Genomic DNA, 24,697 nt, shown 5'->3' with positions numbered 1-24,697 from the left:
CTGGTGGGGCCCTCACTAACCTTAGGAACTAAGCATGTGATGGGCATGGGGAATTCCTAGACATTTTCAAGACTCCCAGAACCCTCACTGCTGACAGCTACCTAGACAGCAAGGACTATAGGGGAAGACACTGCCTCATCAGTGGAGCTCCCTCCAAGCCATACACTGAGCTGAAGGAATGCAACATTTTAACCAGAGTCCCTCAGATTCTTGGTACTGTTGATGTCACTGCATTGAATTGTGTGTGTTTCTGCTCTAATCCCTCAACCACACTCCTGTTGGCAATCCCAGTAGTAAACTCACTAACTCATGAAGAGAGGGACTTTAGTGGAATCTTTGCTATGTCTATAATTAGACACAAACCTGAGATGAGTAGACACTCTTTCTCTTCTCCATTGGAAAACCACAGAATAGAGTGTCTTTTTGATTGCTGTGAGAGAACACATGACTCATCTGTTGCTCATGGTTTCACTGTGTAAAAGTCCTGTGATAGACAGCATAGCTTCAGGTAGGCAGGCATGATCCTCAAACAGGAGCAGAGAGCTTATAACTTGATTCCCAATAGGAGACAGGTAATGAGTAGGATTCTGTAACATCAAAGCCCGCCTGCAGGGATACACTACAAACCCTCTAATCATTCAAATATAGTTCCTTCCAGCAGGGGCACAAGCACTCAATTGTATGGACCTATAGGTGCTGTTAATTAAAAAAACAAAACAAAACAACAGTGGGAAGGAGTCAGGCTATATAACAGGGCTCACGGGGAGGGTTTCATTATTAGGGAAAGGGAATGAGAAAGAGACGAGAAAAAGCTGGTGGAGCTCTACCTTTAAAAGGGAGGCGCAGAGGACATGTGCAGAGAGACCACAGAGCAGGCAAGGGAACTGGTGCTTGCAGGGTATGTTTGCAGGGGTAACAAACTATTAGATCGCCAAGGGAAGCAGGCCAGGCAGGCCTGAATGCCAACAGGTGCTATATTCAGTGACTTTAAAGTTACAGGAAATGTGAAATGAGCTGTAATTCTCAGAGAGAATAACTACAGTTGGGGAATCCTGGCACTTTGTATGGAGCCCACATTGATTTGCTCTGAACCAAGAGGACATCCATGGAAGTCTATCTTGTGGAAGTGCAATTTCATTTGAAAGGTGACAGCCCTCTGTAGGGACTTCATGCACAAAACTCCAGTTTTAGGAAAGTTTCTTCAGGTTCAGCAATGTGTAGGTCAACATGGAGCTTTGCAACACTGTCAGAGAGAACCACTTAATCACATCACTAGTCACATGTTCAGTGACTAACAGTCCCCTAACAGTCCCCGGTGTGGTCACACTTCATGGAACATGCAGGTGATAGCTAAGTGGAATTGAAACCTCACCATATAATCATGTCAGAAATTTGGAAAACACTACACTGGGGCTATCTGTGCTTCAGTCCTAAGTCTGTGATCCAGGACCAGGGTCTCTTGGGAGGTAAGCATGAGTTCCTAGCTCACCTGGTGGTGAATGTGGACCTGAGTTTGTGAACAACCATGGAGACACTGGTAAAATTCTAGTAGAGCTCTCACAATTAAATTGCTTATATAGAGTACAGTTGAGTTTTCAAGGGACAGAACACATGGAAAAATCCCAAGATGAATTATGGGAGATCTTTGCAAGCAAATGTGAGAATGATTATACCATCTCTTTATCCCTAAAAATCCTCTACATAGGATTCCAGTGTTCACACACAACTGTTTTACAAGCTGTGGAGTCAGATCCATGCATGGGTTACATTGTGTCAGTACAGACAGCAAGGGGTATGTATGTATGCATGCATGCATGTATATGTAGGACTACCTAGTAAGACAAAGCCTACATTATACTAAACTGCTTTCATCTGTCTGTTTTGTTTTGACTTTTCTTTTTTACTTAGATACAAGTTCTCTTTGAATTTTCCAGTCCAGCTTTTCATTCTGGGTCCATTTGTCACACAACCGAGAAGCAGCTAGGAGCACGGTTAGAAACACCATGGCTGGCTTCAAAATCATCTTTAAGAGACACTTCTCATTCCCACATTAGTGTATTACTTCGTTATTTAAAGTAAAACCGAGTCAAGGTGATTTTTAATCGCCCTTTTGAGATTAAAATCACATTATGTGGACCAGAAAACTTACAAGGCTAATATTTCTGTCAATGGCGTGACTCAACATAATCTCGTATTGTGGTTCAGGAGGGGAACACCAGCCTCATTGCCCACGGCTGTAATGCTGACTCTGCTGCTTCCTCTGGTATCTACTGCAGACAGTGAGACACAAATCCAGAATGTTAGAATTCTCCCTACCCAGTTTACCGGAATTCTTTCGCACAGACTTCTGGGAAATGTAGTTCATGCGACTGTGACATCAGAGGGAGCCGTCCAGGAAATTCTTTTACGTCTTCCCTGTACTACTGCATGTTTTTCCCCAAAGTTGGGCGCGAGTCCTGCTGCGTCTCCTGCTGCGTTCTCTGACTTGGAGGTTGGTCCAGGGTGCAGCGCAGCCTGAGGCTCTTTGCGGGGTGCGGGTTCCGTCTTGGAGGGAGCGGACCTGAGCTGGGGGGAGGGAAGAGAAACTGCCTGGGAGGTGCTGGGCTGAACTGGCTGGGACACGGAAGTTTGCAGGTCAGGGCTGGGAGAGGGCGATGGGACTGTGCCCTGAGAGATGGTTTCCTTAGGACGTGCAGCCCGAGTCCGCCTTGAGCTTCTGGGACAGGAGAGCTGCCTGGGAGTAGATGATAACGCAAGGTCCAGGACTGCAAGCTGGTGATGGTCAGCTGAGGTGACCAGGATTGCAAGCTAGTGGTGGTCAGCTGATTGCCTGCTCCTGAGGTGGAGCTGGGAGCTCAGTGAGCAGCTTTGGTGGGGAAGCAGGCTTCACTAGTTGAGCCATTCTCACATGGCTGCTGTCAGATTTCTCCGTGTCTTAGAGCAAACGGGGTTTCTGACCCCTCCTGTACCTTATCCTGCCTAGTGTAAGGGTCTTGATGTCTTGGTTGTGTTCATTTTCTCTGCCCATTAAAGAATTAAGAGAGGAAGAATGTGAGGCACAGCAAAGGTCTCAGGTGGGAAATTCTGGAAGACAGCAGACAGATCTGCCAGAGTCAGCTGCTTTAGAAAAGCTTTGACCATGGGTGAGAGAACACACATGCAGCCCATACACAAAGGGACCCTCAGCAGGAAGAAGGGACTGGAGAAGCTGACTCCACACCTCACCTTTAGTGCTGGGTTGTATTAACCTTTGAGAGGTCCACCATTTCTAATGTAGGGTGAACCACAATGGTTGAGTCAACATCTCTTGTTCTGTCCTTTGAGTTGGGGAGCTAGTCCAGAAGCAGGGTCCCTAGGAACAGTTGAAAAGCTCACATGGCCTTGTTTTACGGTGCCAGGCTGTTGTGTCCGGTCAGCAGGGTGAGGAGAACTCACAGACCTGTGTGTGTTCCTGTGATTTAAAATAAACAAACCTGTGACAGAAAAGAAACTTCAGTCTACTCTATGCACATCCCTGTCATCTCTGCAATTGTGAGGGGGAGGCAGGACCCTCTCTCTGGTCCTCCCCTGCTTCATAGCAAATTGAAGGCCTAGGCTGCCTGAGTGTGTGACAGAAATCACTTGAGCATACTTCATGGATGTGATAAATACTTTCTGTGGTTCATTTCATGTTTCTTACTGTGAGCACCATGACAGATCCATGCAATCAGCACTTAAGAACTTAAGAACTACATGTGCTTAACTTCTGGTAACACATTCCGCATGTAATTTGTACTTTGTCACTAATATATTTTTTTAAAGATTAAATTTTGGTGATCGCACAGTTATTTGCATTTACTGTATAAGGAACCATTTTCCGTGCCTTGCTTGAATACATCTCCCATTTTGTAATGAATATTCATTCAATCTGTTAGTTACCATCATGGCCTGATGCAGATTTCTTCTGGTTTTCCCGATTTCTCCCACTTTGCTCCTTCCTATCTAATCCGAGACTCCATTATTTCTTCGTTTCCATTCTGCAGTTCTTGACCGATGCGGCTACTGTGGTTACATTCCTAGCTCTTTTTCTGCTGCTACAGCTGGGATGCCTTCCCCTGTTCTTACACCAGAGGTTCCACTGTGAGCAGATGCTTCTTACAGTTAGCCAGGACAAAACTACTCCTCCACTTCCTTCACCCCGGGCCCTGCCCTATCCGGATTCCTGCTCTTCCACAGGTGGCATCCAAGTCCCCTTGTTCACAGTCTTCTCTCTTTCCTCATTCATGAACCTTGCTGTGTTAGACATGTCATCTCTGGAAAGCTCTGGAGGGGAAGGGGAGGAGGGTGAAGACATTCAGATCCTGCTGACCAATCCTTATGATTATGTCAGAGGCCATGGAGAGACATTTCAAAAATTTGAGCAGGGGTCAAACACATGCCAGTAATAAACCTGGACAGCACAGATTTTCATTACATTGTCAACTCTGGTTATAAAAGTGTCTGCCATAATGTCTTCCATAGTCATTATAAAATGCAGTGTCATATTTTGAGTTGAAAGGTGTTAGTAGTTGCATAGCCAACTCTTTCAAATCTGCATTGCATTGACTCTTATTTGTAGTGTGTATATGAAATTAAGTCAGACCCGTAAGAGTGCATGTCCCAAATCTGTATTGGATGCACTGTTGCTTTAAGAAGACTCAGAAACAATATGTAGACTATTAAAATCCACAAGCACATCTAGGCTTTGAATCTGTAGAGCAAAGCATGTGATATTGATTTTGAAACTGAAATTATATTATATAATTCATGTTTCCATGAAGATATTGTATTTGGTCTCCCATTTTTTCATGGTTTCATCTCTTTTCTAGGTCATAAAATTGAGAAACTTGGTGGTTTGAAGCAAAAATTGGTGATTATCTCATGCCACCGTTATGTGAATAAAGCCCTGGGACAAAGATCTAGGAGTTGTTACTTCATGATGCCTGCCATCATATTTTAAGCACTATGTTATGTAATCAGGACATTGTCTGTTTTGAATGGAGGGTCACTACTGTTCAGATCCTGACCAGGAATCTAGCACTCACTTTGCATATCATTTTGACTTCTCACCAGTGACCTGCTAGTCTTCAGTTTTGTCTGACTCTGAAAAGATATCTCTGAGTGCCAACAACAGGAGATGCTGGAGCTCTTATTTTGCATCTACTCTGTCTATTCTGTTGCTATAGGCTTCCCTCTAGAACAAGCCTCTATTCAAGTGGAGTACTAAATCCACCTCCCAGTTATAGTAAGAATATGTAGCAATTTTTAATGAATGGCAATGTGCCGCCTGTTGTACTAGACAGTATTTGCATTTTGTCTTCATATAAAATATATTTTGCCAGTTTCAAATTCCCCTGAAATGGCTTGCCATTAATAGTATTGGGGAAATTCTCTCTGAAATGATACCCTGTCTACAGGTGTACTGCCCTGCAGCAACAGTGTCCCACAGGAGATTGGCCCCAGGATAGCAGGCACTTTCCCATGTAGACTGGTGGTATGCTGTGCTGGGCAGTATGGGGAACGATCCTTACAGTTAATTCTGCTTTGGGGACCTGCTCAAGTTCTCTCAGAGGTTAATGTTTCTGTCTTCATCTTCTCGGGGCCCTTGCCCTTCTCCATGCTGGTAACTTTCCCTCTTCTTAGTGACCCCTAGTTCTACAGTCTTACCTTTTCTAATGTTGAGATCCTTTAATACAGCTCCTCATATAGTAGTGATCTCCAACCATAAAATCCCTTTCCTTGCTACCTCATAACTGTAATTTTAAGGTTATTTGTTTTAATGTAAGTACTTTTGGAGGTGAAGGTTTTCCCAAGGGTCGTGACCCCCGTGTTGGGAAGCACAGCCCTGGTTAAAAAAGAGTGGAATCTGTTTTTCTCACTTCTAAAAGTGGTAACATCCTATATTAGCTATAAAGAAGCTTCCAAAACTGTTCAGTTTCTCTTTAGAAATTACAGGGTGCTGTATTCACGAAAATGCTACATCCTGCCTGTTTCTCCTCATTGCTGCTCAACTCTGTCCTGTACCAAAAGACATTTTTCTGTGTAGCCTTTCTTTGCGGAGGATATATCCCAGTTGTCCCAAAAGTCATGTGATGGTAAGCTCCCCGTCCCAGTGGTGAAAACACCATGCCCTTCAGACACAGGACTCAGGGGATTGGAGCTGGATCTGCCCTGAAGGTCTCCTGCCTTAGGGTGAGTTTGCTTCATGCTGGAAAGTGCTTTGCAAGCTCAAGGGAGAAGCAATAAATAGTCCTGTTTAGCTGTTATGCCCATGGACCACACAATGACCATTATGGTATGATACCTCTAGAGGTGCCGCACTGCCTGTCATATCTTCACCTTAGCAGCAGCTGTCTAATGGGACTTCAAGGGGATGGGCAGACATACATAATGCCTGGGAGCTGCCTCTGGTGACTGTTAGGTCTGGAATCGTAGAGGAGAACATACCAAGACCACTAACCCATCTTAATTCCTAACTGAATTCCAGAGTCTTTTCCTTAGACTTACACTGAAGTGGAGCTGTCACTTCTCATCAAAGGCGCTTCTTGCTGCAGCAAAGAGAGCATTGCAGAATACTAAAATTTACAAAGTGCAGAGAACTCTTACCTTGTAGTGCCTTGAGCCAAAAGAAACACTGTACCACAGTTCCTGCACGTAAGGCTCAGCGAATATGTGTGTGTGTGTGGGGGGGGGTATTGATTATGAGAGTTAGGTGTCCAGGAAGTCTGCTGTGATTTTAAGCCTTCTAGAAAGTGAAGGGAAGCTGCAACCATGATACCCCAACTATATGACTGCCTGAGCAAGCCCTGAACAATGAAAGTGGCACAAGATCCCCTGCAGGGGACAATTTGATGGCTAAACCAAGAAGTACAGGCACCTATGAACTGCTTAGAGAGGAAGAATTAGTCTTCCCCAGGAGTGATCCCACTCACTGTTCATCCAGGAACCAGTGGTCAGTTCTCAAACTGCACACACAAGCAAACCTGAACAGAATTGGCCATATTTATATAGTTACATGCAGATATAAACCGTTACATGCTGTGTATGTAACAATAATAATTAGAGGAGAATACAGCATCTTTTTGAGACAGACTGTTGGGTGATATGAGAGAAGTTGCAATGAGGAGATAGAGGGGGAAATGCCATATTTTAATTCAATAATTTTTCAGAGAATAAATACACTTTTGCCTATTGTGACAATATTGGTGAAACTGGAAGTTATTTCACACAGATAAAGGTAACACATGATCTCATCAATATGTTAAATTTAATGAATTGTAACTCATGCAAGAGAGAGATGTTAAGCATAAAGAATTGTAAGGCACAGAAGTTGGAGGTGTAATGGTTTCTTTCATTGATCAGTGTCCTCAGAGAGCCAACACTTGGAGACTTCCTTATTTTTGAATATTAGTTCAACTATGTAAAGAGAATTTGCATTTGTTTATGGAATATTTGTTCAACTATATGAAGATGTCTTGCATTTGTTTGCCTTGCCTGCTTAAGGACCAGATTGGTATAAAAAAAGCTAAATGGCCAACAGCTAGGCAGGACATGTAGGAGGGACTTCCTAGCAGAGAGAGTAAGAGGAGGAATCTAGGCTACACAGAGAGGGGAAGACTCCAGGTTCCAGCTAGCAGGCGCAGAGAAAGCAGGACATAGAAAATGAAAGAAAAGTAAAAGCACGGAGGCAAAACATAGAAAAAATAGAAACAGGTTAATTTAAGTTATAAGAGCTGGTGGGGCAAGCATAAGGTGAAAAGCCAAGCTTTCATAATTAATAAATCTCCATGTCATTATTTTGGAGCTGGTTGGAGGCCCAAAGAAAAATGCCGCTACACTTCCTGAATAATGAAGCTTTCTATCACAGTGTGATAGGAAGGTGAAGCCCCCGGTATTTTTGTCCTAAGTGCTGAATGTATGTAAGCATTATGCAGGGTACATTTCAGAAGGCTGGAAGATTGTGTTTGAGGATCATTTTGCTCTTTTTACTCTGTCGTCTCTTTAGCTTTTGGGAGGGGCGGGGGAATGTTACCCAGCTTTCAAATAAATCACAGGAAAGCTTATTATTACTTATAAATGCTCGGTTTTAACTTGGCTTGTTGTAGCCATCTTTTCTTAAATTATTCCAGCTACCTTTGCCTCTGGGCTTTTACCTTTCTCTTACTTATGTATATCTTACTTTCCACTCTTATCCCATGGCTGGTTGGGTGTCTGGCCCCTAGATTCTCCTCTCCTAATGCTCTTTTCCTTTTTCTCCTAGTCTTTCTGCCTCCCATCCCCGCCTGTACTTTCCCATGACTCAATATAGGCCTTTCAGCTCTTTATTGAACCATCAGGTGTTTTAGACAGGCAAAAAAATCACAGCCTCACAGAGTTAAACAAAAGCAACATAAAAGAATGCAACACATCTTTGCATCATTAAACAAATGTTCCTCAGCATAAACAAATGTAACACACCTTTAAATAATATTCCACAACACCATGCCGTAACTAAGAATGTCTAATGCCTTACCATGAAATTATTGCAAAATACCTCATTACTACATAAATTGCTGATATTTCATTTATTGATAAAAAGGAAAAATGAGGTGTGGCTATTCCCATAGTCCACTCTGGGACTTTACTCAATAAAATATGAAAAACATAAATTCTAAAATTAGCAAATTTGTTAAGAAGAAAATAGCATCAGCGGTCATATTTCTCAGCTACAGCACTGATGCACAGGTGTCATGTGTGGACATGACATGCTTTAGGAATACCACAAACCTCCATCAATACCTGTCAGGGAAATGATGGAAAGGGAAAATGGCAAAAAGATCAAGTGATAAAAAAAAAGGATCAAGTGATGTGTATTCTATTTTAAATTCTCAAAGTGTTGTTAGTCCCATGATTGACTATTTTGTCACATGACCAGATACTTAAATGATATTTAGTCTGTGAGTTCTTACCCTGGCCTGCTCCTTCTCATGGCCCTTGTCACTATCCTTTGCATCATTACTGAACTCTGTAGAAATCCTGAAACCCAGATGACAGCCTGACCTGCTGCATCAGACTCTATTTTCATTTCACCTCATATTCATGACTCTGAGCATTAACTGCTGAGAAATTCCTCCTCCCTCCCCATGACTGTCTCCTGTGACAGATCTATTTGTGTGTGGTGTATAGGAGGACATGGCAATAAATGTAAGTTCCGTGAATGCATTCATTTTACATTTTGTCTGTCTTAAATGAATCTCATCTAACTGGGCTTATAGGATCTTTTACCTGTCTTCCCTTGAAGATGGATACAGTGTGAGATCATGTGACCATTTCGGATATGTCTGAGGAATATTACTCAACTATGTAAGAAAAATTGCTAGCTCTCTTTCATGATGGGCAAAATCTAGATTTGTATCCATAAACACATGATGCCTGTGTTAGGGTTTCTATTGCTGTGATAAAGACCTTGAAGAAAGACAGCTTGGAGAAGGAGTTTGTTATAGACTGCAATTTCAGGTAAATGTCCATCCCTGAGGGAAGTCAAGGCTGTAATTTGAGGCAAGAGCTGGAGCAGCGGCCACAGAAGAACACTGCTTACTGACTTGCCCAGCCTGCTTTTCTATGCCATATAGAATCGCCTGCCCAGGGTGGGTACCACCCATAGTGGTCTCATATCAATCGCTAATTTTAAAAAATGCCCTCTAGGCTTGGCTACAGGACAGTCTTAGGTGATCATTTTCTCTATTATCTTCCTTTCTTCTCAAATGACCCTAGCTAATGTCAAGTTGACAGGAGAACTATCCAGCCCAATGTAACTTGGTATTTATATCATTAATGGTTTAATTAAAGTCTGTTATCCTCCATTGGTCTTTGTTTCAGGATATGCTGTCCTTCTGGGATGTGGCCATTGAGTTCTCTCCAGAAGAGAGGGAATGCCTGGATCCTGCTCAGTGGAGTCTCTACAGGGATGTGATGTTGGAGAATTACAGCAACCTTCTATTCCTGGGTGAGGATCTCATCCACAGTGAATTCTTATTTCACAATCAACATGTTGCTTACTCGATTTGTATGGTATCTAATGGGAACATTTCAACAGTGAGTTTCATGTCCTTGGTTTTCAGACAAAATAGGGATATGTCTATATTAAGAATCATTTCAGTGTTGGAGAGATGGCTCAGTGTTTAAGAGCACTGACTGCCTTTCTAGAGGATGAGGGTTCAATTCCCATGACCCATGGCACTTTACAACTGTCTGTAATTCTAAAATCTGACACCCTCACACAGACATACATGCAGGCAAAGCACCAGAGCACATAAAAAATGAAATACATTATTAAAGAATTATTTCACTCTTTTCTCTTTTTGTGTTTAACCTTTCTGTGTTGCATGTATGCTTCCTTCACTCTAGTGAGACTGTTAGAAATTCAGTGGCAGCTGGTCGTTGGTGACACACACTTTTAATCCCAGCACTAGGGAGGCACAGACAGGCATATCTCTGTGTGTTTGAGAACAGCCTGGTCTATACAGTGAGTTCCAGCTCCAAACCCACAGAGAAACCCTGTCTCAAAAAAACAAAAGCAAAAACGAAACAAAACAAAAAACAACAACAACAACAACAAAAAAGAACAAAGAAAAAAAGAAAGAAAGAAAAGAAATTTAGTGGCATGAGTCTTGGAAGACAGTTGTTAATGAAAGTGTTTAACAATTCAGTTTTCATGTTTTCTCCCTTTAAATGAAACTCAGAATCTGGATGCTGTAAATTCCTTTATGTAATGTAGTGATCGTGACAGAAAACATTTGCAGAACTGATTGTCTGCAGTCATTTCTTACATCATCTCTTTCCTTAGGAGCCATGCACTGGAAGGTATGTGTCAATTCCCAGTAGAAGAACACTCACTCAACCAATAATATTCCCTTTTCTACAAACAGGTCTTGCTGTCCCTAAGCCACACCTGGTGACATTTCTGGAGCAAAGACAAGAGTCTTCAGGAGTGAAGAGACAAGCAGCAGCCACCGTGCACCCAGGTGTGTAGAAATGAGGGGTCAGGGGCAACGTTAGGTCCAAATATCCCACAGAAAGGCAGACTTTCCCATGTGCCTAGAAACATGATTCTATGGGAATCATTCTTTAGGTCTCTCTTCATGTCTTTCTTGTCAAAGCACATCTCTCAAAAGTTTATGATGGCTTAAGTCTCTTCAGCTTCTTATTTCTCCAACATCGAGCTGTGTTTTATTTATGGTTACTTCCAAGGTTTTTCTTTTTGTTGAGCCTCCACTGTAGTGTAAGTCTCAGGGAAAGAGAACTTGGTGCTGGTCAGACTGAGCGTCATTTCATCATTTCTTTGCAGAGGTTGATAGCAGAGTCATACCAGGAGGTTCTCTACATCAATGTGAGCATGGTTGGGTTCATAAAGCCAAACCCACAATTGCATCACAGAGACACGGGCATGACAGAGGCTCAACAGTTTGAGTTCTGATGGTCAGAACAATTTGGAGGTGGGGAACAGCTGGATGCAATTCAGACAAACTGGAGTCACTTTGGATAGTTCATTCCCCACTGATCTTAGGGAAGATTCAAAGGATTAACATATTGTAGAAGGGGTTTTATTGGGCCCTTAAGTACACCAATTTAACAGAGGTTGTTTATTTTTTCAAAACTTTTACCACCAGTTGTTTCGGTAGGGCATGACCATTAGACCTAGGAAGAGTAGCATAGGATGACCTACAAGGTTTTACACTCTTGATTCAAGGATACCCATCAAACCAGATATGGATACAGCTATGTGTGCCTCTCTTTCATGCAGTTAGTAGAGTTAGGTCTTTCAGTGAGTGTAAGGCTCCATGGTCTTTGGATTTTGTTTTTTTTTTTTTTTTTTTCAAGTTAATATATTTATCACACATTAGGTCTAACTGTTATTTGGATATATTTCTGGTCTCAACTTGTTAGAGAAATTATAAAATTTTAGGTATAAACCCTATGTTTCCAGATACATCAGATCTACTAAAATATTTTGTTTCAGATCTAGTTAAGGTAGCCACTGTGGCTAGTCCTATAGGAAGCATTATGGCTAATATGACCATGAGTCCAATTGGAGGAAGAGATCTTGTGGTCCCTTTTTTGCATCTGGATGGGTGTTTACTGAACATCTATAACTTTCTGTCTGTATGAGCAAAATTCCAAACCCTCCGTGCAGCACTCTGGTGATACCAGGCAGCTGCCAGGACAAAAGTCTCTGAACTGCGGACCACATGAGAAACATGAGACCCGGAAGCTGCCTTTGACTCCATTTTTTGTGTTTAGAAATATTTAAAGCTTTCTCAGGTTTGATGTGGATGGAGTTGCACCACCTTGGAATGCCATATTTAGGTGGAGTTTTCCTATCCTAGCAGCCACTCTAAAATTATCCAAACGGAGTCTTCATATTAATGCTTGGCCAATAGCTTAGACTAGTTTGTACCTAGTTCTTTTCTTGTTTTGTTTTCTTTATTTGGTTTTCTTTTGTTTTTCAAGACAAGGTTTCTCTGTAGCTTTGGAGCCTGGCCTGGCACTCATTCAGTAGACCAGGCTGGCCTGAATTCATAGAGATCCGCCTGCCTGTGCCTCCCGAGTTCTGAGATTAAAGGTATGCACTACCAATGCCCAGCTTTTAGCTAGTTCTTCCATTTCAAATGGACCCGTATTTCTGATCTACTCTCTACCATGTGGTTGTACTTTCAACGCATCATGATCATCTTGTTTCTCTCTGCTCTTTATTAACAATGAAAGCAACACATCTTCACAGTGTGCAGAAGGGTTATTCCACAGCTTTCCCCAATTCTTCTCTAATGAAAAAGGAAAATTTTAATTTTAATGTAGTGAAAGTATATATATCAAATCAGTTGCCAAGGAAGCATTATGGTTACAATATCCTGTTCATTTGTATTTTCCAAATTGAGAGAAAATATTTTTATTATTGATTTTATCTTCATGAGTCAAAAACGTTTCATATCTAATTTACCTTTTATCACACCTAAGGAAAACTTTAATATTCTTATATATTCTTATATATACTTATATATTCTTTCACTCTATCAAAGGCCCTACAAGGGCTGGAAAGGTGACTCAACAGTTAAGAGCACTGGCTCCTCTTCCAGAGGTCCAGAGTTCAATCCCCAGCAATCACAATGTAGCTCACAACCATCTGTAATGAGATTTGTTGCCCTCTTCTGGCCTGCAGACAGAACACTGTATATATAAAAATAAATAAATCTTTAAAAAAAAAGAAGACCCAAGAACTTTTAAAAGCACATTGTTGGGCTTAGTGGTTGGGAGCACTGGCTGTTCTTCCAGAGGGCCTGTGTCCAATTCCCAGCACCCACATGGCAGCTCACAAGTATCTGTGACTCCGGTTCCAGGGATCCAACACCTTCATATGGACTCACATTCAGGCAAAAAAAAAAAAAAAAAAAAAAAAAACTCAAAAAACAAACAAACAAACAAAACCCACCAGTGTACATGAAATAAAAACAAAAACAAACAAACAAAAAAACTTTGGGGCATCCATCTTTGAATTACAGGCCTAGAATATCTGGCAGACATTTTTGAGAAGCAAGGAATTTTGAAGGACTGTCCTATCTTCCTTTGGCAGAATTTGGAAGTCACTTTCTTTTGTGTCCTGCTGGTCTAGTTTGGATAGGTATACTGTCATCCATTGAGGCAAGGACATGTAGCCAGAATTCTAATTGGTCTTAATAATAAAAACCCAGAGTCAGATAAGTGCTGAAAGATCAGAGAAGTAAAGGAGTCAGCCACTAGAAAGACTTCTTACTTCTGCCAAATCCTCACGTCAAAAAGATCCTAGCCCCCCCTCTACCTGCCTTATAACTAACTGTTTCTTCCTCCCAAGTGTTAGGATTAAAGGTGTAAGCCACCACTGCCTGGTCCCTATGGTTAACTAGTGGCTAGCTCTGCTCTCTGATCTTTGGCAGGCTTGATTTGTAAGAGCACAGTGTCACCAGAGTTCCCTGTCTTTGTCTAAAATAAAAAAGGAAATAAATAATATAAGAAAAACTATATATAATTAGTATATACATTATATACAGGCAATAATTACATCAACAGTGTCTAGTCCATAAACAATTGACAAAGTCAGAGAAAAGACTCTATTATCTATCCTATCTTGGTGACAACAAAATGATGTACCCAATTCACTTTCTATTCTAGCTTGCATTACCAAAACTCTTTTTTTTTTTTTTTTTTTTTTTTTTTGATTTTCGAGACAGGGTTTCTCTGTGGCTTTGGAGGCTGTCCTGGAACTTGCTCTATAGGCCAGGCTTGTCTCTAACTCACAGATATCCTCCTGCCTGTGCCTCCTGAGTGCTGGGATTAAAGGTGTACACCACCACCACTGCCTGGCCAAAACTATTTTTACTGTCTCTCAACCCTATACATGTACACTTCTTTAGTGATTTTCTTTTCTGAATCTGGTATCAAGGAAAATTATAAAGTCTTCAACTCCATCAGAGATTTGAGAAGGAAATAATATTACCAGCATAAACAGGAAGTACAAGCAAGCGACTTCCAAAAAATGTGAGCAATGACAGAAACAGCTGGCTGCCTGGACAGTTGGTTACCCAAGGTTACCACACAATGTTGGTGCATCCTCCTCATGTTGACAAAAGTGAACCCATCAGAGTTTTTTGTCTTTGATGAAAATTATCTTCTAAAGCTTTTCTTCATCACACACTCAGTAATAAGGATGTAAAATGCATCCCCTTTTGGATATATATTCAAAGATTAAAACTGTTTGTCAGGAGGAGTATGCACTTAATAGCTCACCAGTAACTCTTCAAAATTTTATGGGTTCAAACTTTTTTCTTTATGTTGTGATTTGGTGTTATTTTGGAGTTGTGTATAACTCATATCATTTGATATGCATTCCCTATATATTTTGGTGGATAGATAGAACACAATGATAAAGTAAGATTACAAAATATCTACAACCTCCGCTCTGTGAATTTCTACTTCGTGTGTCAACACAAGTCTCCGGTTATCAAAACGTGTATGTAGTCTCCCTCCATGCAGGCATCAATAGCTGTTTAATCATGTGAATGAGTAAAGCTTAGAAATACACAATTTTATTGAGCAACCATGATGGTCTACACCATTGATTCCAGCAATTGGGAGACAGGAAGATGGACCTCTAAGTTTGAGCCAGCATAGTTTAGATAATGAATTTTGGACAGCAAGGTCTAAACATAGAAACCGTGTCTTGAAAAAGAAAGCAAAAAAAGGAAACAAGTCATTTTTTCATCTATTAACTGACAAATATGTTGTCTCAGCAAAATTTGTGTAATGTGAAGGTTAACCTCTGAACCTGGCATTTTTATTATCATGACTAAATACGTTCCAGGTATATATTTTCTTATCCTCCAAGTAATACATAAAGTACTGTCCTGAATTTTTGAGCTATAAATTTAAACTTTTGGGAGGGGACCATCTACATCTTGTACTGCATATCTGTTGTACCTTCTATAATAAAACTCTATGTGGAGGATAAAAATATTGTATTTAGATAACAGCTGAAATTCAGAGTCACAATTAACTTTCTGCTTTACGGGATTTGTTACTTTGTAATTTCATGAATGTCTGGCTATATAACATCTCTCTTGTTTAATTCATTTATTTTGATAGTAAAATGCCACTATAACTTATTTAGCTACTAAACTTCGAATAATATGCCATTATGTCTATGTTCTATTTGGTTGTGCTCTTATTCAAGTAGAAGTATAGATTATTTCTACCTACAATATTGTATCAATTATGTTTAGTGCCTATAGGTTTTGAAATGTATTGTAGTTTCTCACTGATGCTTCAATACCTATGAGTAAATGTTTCCTTTTAAAAAAGACAGGCATTAAGTATGGAAAATATTTCCTAGCCTTTGTTCATATCTCAACTTTTGCTCAACAGGAAGAATACCCAATGATTATAACATTTCTAATGAGACTATTGATTATAAGTCACTATGTATTCCACGCAAGAGAATTCATGCAGGGAAGAAACTCTACAAGTGTGAAGAATGTGGTAAGGCCCTTAGTTCTTCTAAAACACTTTCTATACACCAGAGACTTCACACTGGAGAAAAATGCTACACGTGTAAAGAATGTCATAAGGCGTTTAATACACGCTCATCACTTTTTATTCACCAGAAAAACCATACTGATGAAAAAACATACATGTGTGAAGAATGTGGCAGATCATTTTACTATCCTTCAATGCTGAAGCAACATCAAAGAATTCATTCTAGAGAGAAACCCTACAAGTGTGAAGAATGTGGCAGAGCTTTTTATGATCCTGCATTTCTGAAGAAACATCAAAAGATTCATTGTGGAGAGAAACCCTACAAGTGTGAAGAATGCCACAAAGCTTTTCGTTGTCACTCAAGCCTTAAGAACCACAAGGCAATGCACACGGGAGAGAAACTTTACCAGTGTAAACTGAGTGGAAAGGGATTTACTAAGCCTGCTCTCCTCAGTGAGAACAAGACAGCTCATACTGCAGAGAAAGCCTACAAGTGTGAAGAGTGTGGCAAGTGTTTTTGCACATCTTCATCCCTTAGACGACATCAAACAATCCATTCTGAAGACAAGTCCCACAAGTGTGCAGAGTGTGGCAAAAGGTTTCCCTCCTTTACATACCTTCAAGATCACCAGAGAGTCCATACTGGGGAGAAACCATACAAGTGTGAGGAGTGTGGAAAATCTTTTTTCTTATTTTCATCCCTTAGACGACATCAAACAATCCATTCTGAAGACAAGTCCTACAAGTGTGCAGAGTGTAGTAAAAGGTTTTCTTCCTTTACATACCTCCAAGAACATCAGAGAGTCCATACTGGGGAGAAACCATACAAGTGTGAGGAGTGTGGAAAATCTTTTTTCTTCTTTTCATCCCTTACACGACATCAAACAATTCACTGTGAAGAGAATCCTTTCAAATGTGAAGAGTGTGGCAGGTGTTTTTACTCATCATTTTCCTTTAGAATACATCAAACAATCCATTCTGAAGACAGTCCCTATAAGTGTGTACAATGTGGCAAACAGTTTTCCTATTCTAGGAGTCTTCAGGAACATCTGACAGTTCATACTGGAGAGAAACCATACAAGTGTGAAGAATGTCACAAATCCTTTCATTATCAATCATCCCTTAGGAAACACAAGAGTGTTCATACTTGAGAGAAATTCTACAAGTGTGAGGAGTGTGACACATGGTTTTCCTCATCTTCATCTCTTAGACAACATTAAAAAAAAGAAAACAAAAAACGAAATTCATTCTGAAGACAGTCTCTAAAAGTGTGATGAATGTGGCAAAGACCTAGCTAATCTTTATATCCTTACTCAACACAATACACTTCCTACAAGACAGAAATCCTACAAATGTCTTTAAAAGTTTACTTCTTCAATCCTTAAAACATGTCAAATGATTCATTCTGACTACGAACTCCATGAGAGTGTGAAGTGTGGCAAAATTTTTGTTAAGAATTCAGATCCTATCCAACTTTAATGAATGCAAAATGGAAAATATTAAGTTAATTATTTTGGAATGTCAGCATGAACATCTCACAAATGCTAAGAATGTCATCACAGAACAGTAGAAACTTCTCTTTGCAGTAACCCCCAACAGTTTGTTCGAGCAGCGTGCCTGAAACTTGCCTTGATTAGTAAGTCTCTTTTGTAACTATAAATGTTCCATGAAACCTTTACGATGTCATAAATTTGTCCATTGGTTTCCTATCTAAGATCTGCACTGTGGCATAGTTACTGGTGTTTTTCCCAGTGGAGTCTTCTAAGCTCCTGTAATATTTCCCTGGTATATAGGAAGCTCTTTCTCTCTGAGGTAGTAGGTTTTTCAACCAGCATCTTAACTCTTACTGGTAGACTAAAAGGATAGAAACTCAGTTAAAAGGAAGAGAATGCACTTCCAGTCTAAGGCCTTAGGAGCAAGGTGGCCGCAGCAGCTGCAGAAGCCCAGTCATCAGGTGAGGCAGTGAGAGTATCAGGTGCAGCTGCTGTCCTTCAGATAAACAACAGTGCTCGCAGAGCAATAACGGCAAGAAAGTTCTGAGAGTATGCAGTCATTTTTTGATTGGATTTAAAGTGTATTCCACTGATGGTAACTGAAGTGATGTTAATTTGGTGATATACTTGTGCCTAGCTTGGTGATAAGCCCTAGAGAGAATATAATGCTAATTAGAACTAATTCCAATAAGTGAATACACAATCTAGTTGAACTCAAGTTCTCATCATTATAATGACAGTGTCAGCAACCCTTCAATACGCACCAGAAAATTTTAATTGTGTTGTAGATGATGAATAAACATAGATGCAAATTAGTCAAAATATAAAGAATATTAGCCAATCTAAAAGTGACACCTGTGTCACACATTGTAAAAGAAATTCCCTACACACACCTAAAGCCCAAAGTTAGGAATTCCTGAAGGAAAAGCTGGAGAAAGGCTGTCAGAGCCAGATATAGTAGATGTCTGCAGTGTGACATTAGAAATATTGAAACATTTCTAGAACACTGAAACATTGCTAGACATGTCAGTACCATTTCATGCTTGAACATACTGTGGCTGTTACTACCTAGACAACACTTACACAGGCTAATCCCTGCCATACAATAATAATGGAATAATAAGGCATGCCCCCCACACACACACACACATTTCCTTCTCTCCCTCCTACATCCATAGTGATCACAACTGGTTTTGCTCCTGGTGATCCATCATTTTAGAGTTAGGAAGGAAGTATAGCAGGCAACTGATTTTGCTGTTTAGAAAGTTAGAAGACCATACATCACATACCTTCCATCATTGAGTTTTCTTAAAAATAGTTTATTAACATGAAAATGTCATATGCACATTAGAGAAAGCAGAGACATGAATAAACCTCCAGATTACTTAGCAAAGAGAATATGCTTCCAGATTTAATTTCCATCATAGATAATAACAGAGAAAGTCTGCTGTGAAGATGCTGTTTTTTTTTGTTGTTGTTGTTGTTTTGTTTTGTTTTTAGTTTTTGGAGCAGGGTTTCTCTGTGTAGCTTTGGAGCCTATCCTGGCACTCGCTCTGGAGACCAGGCTGGCCTCGAACTCAGAGTTCTGCCTGCCTCTGCCTCCCGAGTGCTGGGATTAAAGGTGTGCACCACCAACACCCAGCTGAAGTTTCTGTTTTTTAAAAATGTGGTCAGCCAAGCATCTTGAACAAAGATCAGTTTGCTGTGTGTATGTGAGTCTATGTTTTTGTCCTGTTTGAGTCTTTGCAGATCTAGCTAGTAATTTCCTCAGAACACAAGAGGGAGATTTCCTTATGAATGGAAGTAACCTTAATGGATACACATTTGTGTTGTATGGTATTTTTGCTCTTTGGGAGGCCTAGCCCTCAGCACTCAAATCAGTCACACATGGAGTCCTATTATTATCTATCTATACCTGGCCACGTTTTGACTTGCTTTTCTTGATTTACATTATCCAGTCTGCTTTTCTTTTTTGACAGAAAAGGGAAAATGTTGTAGAATATTATTTTAAAGTGTGTTACTTTTGTTTATATTGTACTTGTTTAACTCTGTGAAGCTTTGTTACTGTGCCTGTCTAAAACACCTGATGGTCTAATAAAGAACTGAACAGCCAATAGAGAGGCAGGAGAAAGGATATAGGTGGGGCTGGCAGGTAGAGAGAATAAATAGAAGGAGAAATCTGGGAGAAAAAAAGAAGGAGCTGGAGAGGGACAAGGCAGGGGGCAGTCACCCTGCTACACACCTTGCCACAAAGTAAGAGTGAAAGTAAGAGTATAGAAGTAAGAAAAGTAAAAGCCCAGAAGACAAAGGTAGGTGGCAATAAAAGGAAAGCTGGCAAGAAACAAGCCAAGATAGGCCTAGCATTTATACTTAAGAAAATAATAAGACTCTATTTATTTGGGAGCTGGGTGGCCGGTCCCCCCCAAAGAATAAAACAACCAAGAATATTTTGGCATACCACCGTGGGCCTCAAATTTACATAGGGCCTGAGAAAGCTTGAACAAAAGGATACAGCTCCTTTAAGAGATTCTGCCTGCTGGGGAGCCCTTAAGCAGCCAGTATGTGAAGTAGGAACAAAAATCTAAGTAAAAACGCCTGCCACACTGCAAGCAGTATCATTCTAGAACTCTAGGGAGGTTGAATACAGTTCTTGGTCCCAGATTTCCAACCTGACTATGCTTTAGGTTTTGCTTTCACAGCTGAGGAAGTGGATGGAGACAGCCACCATAGCTCCAGACACACCACTTAGCAGTTTAAAGTTTGTTCTTGCAGTTGAAAAGGCTCAAAGATATGCAATAATAAAAGGTACAGATGGAAAAACCCCTCAGTAGGTTCCAGTGTGTTTAACAATGGCGTAGGCTTAAGAAAGAAAAGAAAATGGGTATAGACAGTCACAGAAAGAATTTTCTTGATAGGTGATATCTGTGAACAAAGACTATAGTGGGTCTTCCCAGGACTTGGCCATTATCTCAAATTTTCTCTCTGGGACCCTAAAGACACTTCATCCACAGACAGGAGCGAGTATTGAAGAGAAAACAAGGTCCACATTCCCAAGATTTCGTTGTGGTTTGGGGATTGTATTTGGTTATTTGGTGTGTCATGAATGTTTGTTATCATTTAGGGGAATATGGTGTATTGATACAAATTTAAAGTTGTATTTGTTACACTGTATATATGTTTCTACTCTTGTTTAAAGGACTTTTGTATATAACTTTTTTACAACACACTATATAGTTTCTACTTTTAAGGTATTGTACCTATGTAGGTCATTTAAATATATAAGGTAAAATTCTCATTTTTGAAAGCTATTATTATAAACTATTTAGGATAATCAGGAAACAGGTTAGTAATTAGTCATCTAACAATCAGATTTGTAGATATGTTAGGCATGTTTTCAAGATCATATAGAGATATTTTTTGGATAGCTAGATGGTCTTCAAACACTTCAAATATCCACAGAATATGGTATTTAAAATGTTTTGTTAACACAGGGTTTTTCATGACAATGACACACATCTACTACTGTTTACTTCAGAGATGATGATCATTGAAGAAACCCCTTATAGATATGCAAGACACACAGGAAAAACTGTTGAACTCTGTCAAAACAAAGCAGGAGAGTCCTTCAAAATTCCTGATTCACAGAAGAGTCTGCCAGACACAAGGGAAAGTGACTAACGAACTTTGCCAAAATAAGACAGGACAGTCCAAAATTCCTACTTCATAAAACGTCTGCCAGATACTTTAGGCCTGTAGGCTGAAAGTGGATGCCCCAACATTGCAGGGGAACTCTGGATGAGTGTCCAGGTAGCCTAATGTCTCTGTTGTTAGATAATATTACAACCTTCTGGGTCTTTGATGGAGGTGAAGACTAGGTAGTTATAGTCATTGTTTTTTCTTAGTTATGATATAAAGAAATTTTGTATAAAACTTTGGACTCACTAAGATAGGATAGATAATGGATTATTTTCTCTAAATTTCCTAAATATAAATGAACTATAATGAAATATAATGTAACCTTACCTGATAACTGTTTTTGTTGTATGTAGTTATACTTTGCTAGAATTAAAACCTTTTTTGACTAAAAAGGGGATGTGTAGAATATTATTTTAAAGTATATTACTTTTGTTTATGTTGCATTTGTTTAACTCTGTGAAGCTGTGTTTCTGTGCCTGTCTAAAACACCTGATGGTCTAATAAAGAGCTGAATGGCCAATAAGAGAGGCAGAAACAAGGATAGGTGGGGCTGACAGATGGAAAGAATAAATAGAAGGAGAAATTGGGGTTTAAAAAAAAAGACAGAGAAGGAGGAGTGCACAAACAAGTCTAATGTATCAAGCGAAAGTCTGGCCATTTAAATGAAAGACAAGACATCCGGTCGTTTGTGCTAAGAAAATGTGTGTGTCAGTCTTTATTGCAGGGAGGAAGCAGTCTTATATACAGACTTACAGCACAGTGGAAAAACCCCAGGTGCAAGAGTTGGTGTTTTCACAACTAGATGTCGATGCCAGTGGGGCAAGGCCGGGACTGTGAGCCAGGACTAGAAAACAGGATGCACCTGCGGTTATTGGCTGATAAGCAACTCACAGAGACACTGTGGGTGCTGGGGCCCAACAGAGGAGGACATCAGGGGCTAGCTACCCAGCTATTCAGCCATGGAGTAAGAGTGAAAGTAAGATTATAGAAGTAAGAAAAGGAAAGGACCAGAGACAAAAGGTAGATGGGAATAATTTAAGTTAAGGAAAGCTGGCAAGAAACAAGACAAGTTAATGCTAAGCATTTATAATTAAGTAAATAACAATCCATATGTTTATTTTGGAGCTGGGTGGCACCCTCCACAAAAAGTGAAACAATCAACAATTGGGTGACCTCAACTTATATGCATTTGATGTCCATCATTTTTCTGTAAATCTTTTGAGTACACTATTTTGAGGGCTAAATAGCATCCCTTCTCTGTATGTGAATGTATAATAAGCACATACATTTATATTTACCAACTTATTTTCAATTATTATGTTCATGAATATCTATGTTGGTTTAGCTTCTTTACAATTGAGAATAAAAAAGCAATAAACGGGGTGCTGCGGGTTTCTGGCATGGGTCCCATCGCCGATTCAGAGCCCCCAGATAACACACAGAGACTCTATTAGTTACAATGCTGCTGGCCAATGTCTAGGGCTAACTCTGTCTTATGTATTAACCCATAACTACTAATATATGTATTTTTACAAGGTCTTATCTTACCAAGAATGCTAGACTCATGCGTCTTCTCCTCTGAGGATCACATGTCGACTCCTCTCTGCCTACACTTCCCAGAATCCTCCTCATATCGTAGTCCCACCTATCTTGATGCCCTATTGGCCAACAGTGCTTTATTCATCAACCAATAAGACAACCATATACACAGAAGAAGATTCCCCATCAAGGGGGTACACATATCTCTATAGTAAGGTATGAGGATCCCATATAAGCCCAGAACTGAAATAGTGGGGACTGTGGGGTGAGGTTATTAGGGATATGAGGTGTTGATTTGTGAGGTTCCAGTGTTCTTTGCAGTACCCATAGGCTGTGCTCTTGTGGTCTCAAAGGCTACTTTAGGCCTGTGGCTCTAACCACGGCCTGTAGATAGTGTATGCAATGCATCTGAAGTTTAGTACCTGCCTCCAGCAGGCTGACAGGGTCCAAGGGGAGGAAGAGTTTGACTCCATGTGCCCACCTGGCTGCCTAGTGAGCTGCTAGCCCAACCTGTATTGAATTCTGAGGCCACTGGAAGGAAATGCTGGTTGCAGGCTGCTCTTCCATAACTGGGGGCGGGCACTGCTTTTTTTTTTAATCTTTGGACCCTGTACAATTTTGCTTCCACAGTTAACCTGAGGCCTCAGCAAACTACATAGTGCAAGCTGGGAAAAAATGACTGGGTAAATTATCTGCATTTATATAGACATCTTTACACCAGGAGATAAACAATAGTAGTCTCCTTTGGTCTCAGGCAGCCTTGTTAGCTGTTCTTAATCACACAATGTCTTCTTTACCATTTGTTGATGTCCTTTTTCCTGTCTCAGAGTCAGCGACACTGACCCAGGACAGGACATAAGAGGACCCTTAGAGATGCACGTGCATATGGCTAATGTGGGGACACCAAACCCTAGCTTCAAAAGCAAATGTTCATGCATGTGTAATATCAGCAATACCTGAAATGCAATTGATTCTATATATTTAAGAAATAGAAACTTAAAAAAAAAAAGAGTAACTAGGCTTGTTGGGGCTGAAACGAAGGCAGACCATAGTCAGAGGGCAAAGGAATGTCAAAGTCAGTGGGAATGTCATATCACAGTTAAAGGAAGCAGGCTATTCTAAGAACTGGTCCTAGGACCAGATAACTGTTAACAGTTGAAATCTGTCTACGTGGGTTCCAGAATTCTTTCGCACAGACTTCTGGGAATTGTAGTCTGCGGCAATGTGACATTAGCCAAAGTTGGGCGCCAGTCCTGCCCTGCTGTGTCTCCTGCTGCATCTCAGACTTGGAGGTTGGTCCAGGGTGCAGCACAGTCTGAGGCTTTGTGCGGGGTGTGGGTTCTGTCTTGGAGGGAACGGACCTGGGCTGGGGGGAGGGCGGAGAAGCTGCCTGGGAGGTGCTGGGCTGAGCTGGCTGGGACGTGCAAGTTTGCAGATCAGGACTGGGAGAGGGCGATGGGACTGTGCCCTGAGAGATGGTTTCCTTAGGATGTGCAGCCCGAGTCCACCTTGGGATTCTGGGACAGGAGAGCTGCCTGGGAGCAGATGATACCGCAAGTTCCAGGACTGCAAGCTAGTGATGGTCAGCTGAGGTGACCAGGACTGCAAGCTAATGATGGTGAGCTGACTGCCTGCTCCTGGGGTGGAGCTGAGAGCTGACTGAGCTGCTTTGGGAAAGGGGAAGCACGCTTCTCTAGCTGAGCCATTCTCACATGGCTGCTGTCAATTTCTCAGTATCTTAGAGTAAACAGGGTTTCTGACCTCTCCTGTACTCTGTCCTGTGTAGTATAAGGGTCTTGTGCCTTCATTGTGTTCATTTCCTCCAGTTAAAGGCTTGAGAGGAAAAAATCTGAGGCACAGCAAAGGTCACTTGTGGGAAATTCTGGAAGACAGCAGACAGATCTTTTTAT

At 40.7% G+C, this 24,697-nt stretch overlaps 1 protein-coding gene and 1 long non-coding RNA gene across 2 annotated transcripts; both read left to right on the top strand.

The window, feature by feature from the left end:
* Positions 1-2,224: 2,224 nt before the first annotated feature.
* Positions 2,225-21,645, top strand: LOC100772652 (zinc finger protein 58). Its single transcript, XM_027400094.2, is given in 5 exon segments — positions 2,225-2,491; positions 9,877-10,003; positions 10,926-11,021; positions 15,949-17,695; positions 21,044-21,645. Coding segments are annotated over 4 exon segments (1,806 nt in total). The 5' UTR covers positions 2,225-2,239; the 3' UTR covers positions 17,280-17,695; positions 21,044-21,645.
* Positions 21,646-22,233: 588 nt separating this feature from the next.
* LOC118238405 lies at positions 22,234-24,413 on the top strand. Its single transcript, XR_004768588.1, has 3 exons — positions 22,234-23,003; positions 23,984-24,079; positions 24,276-24,413. It is a non-coding gene; the product is annotated as an uncharacterized LOC118238405 (long non-coding RNA).
* Positions 24,414-24,697: the final 284 nt, after the last annotated feature.

Source organism: Cricetulus griseus, chromosome 2 (genome assembly GCF_003668045.3).
Source record: "Cricetulus griseus strain 17A/GY chromosome 2, alternate assembly CriGri-PICRH-1.0, whole genome shotgun sequence".
NCBI lineage: Eukaryota > Metazoa > Chordata > Mammalia > Rodentia > Cricetidae > Cricetulus > Cricetulus griseus.
The sequence above is the reverse complement of the archived record's forward strand: the minus strand, read 5'-3'. Positions and strand labels throughout refer to the sequence as shown.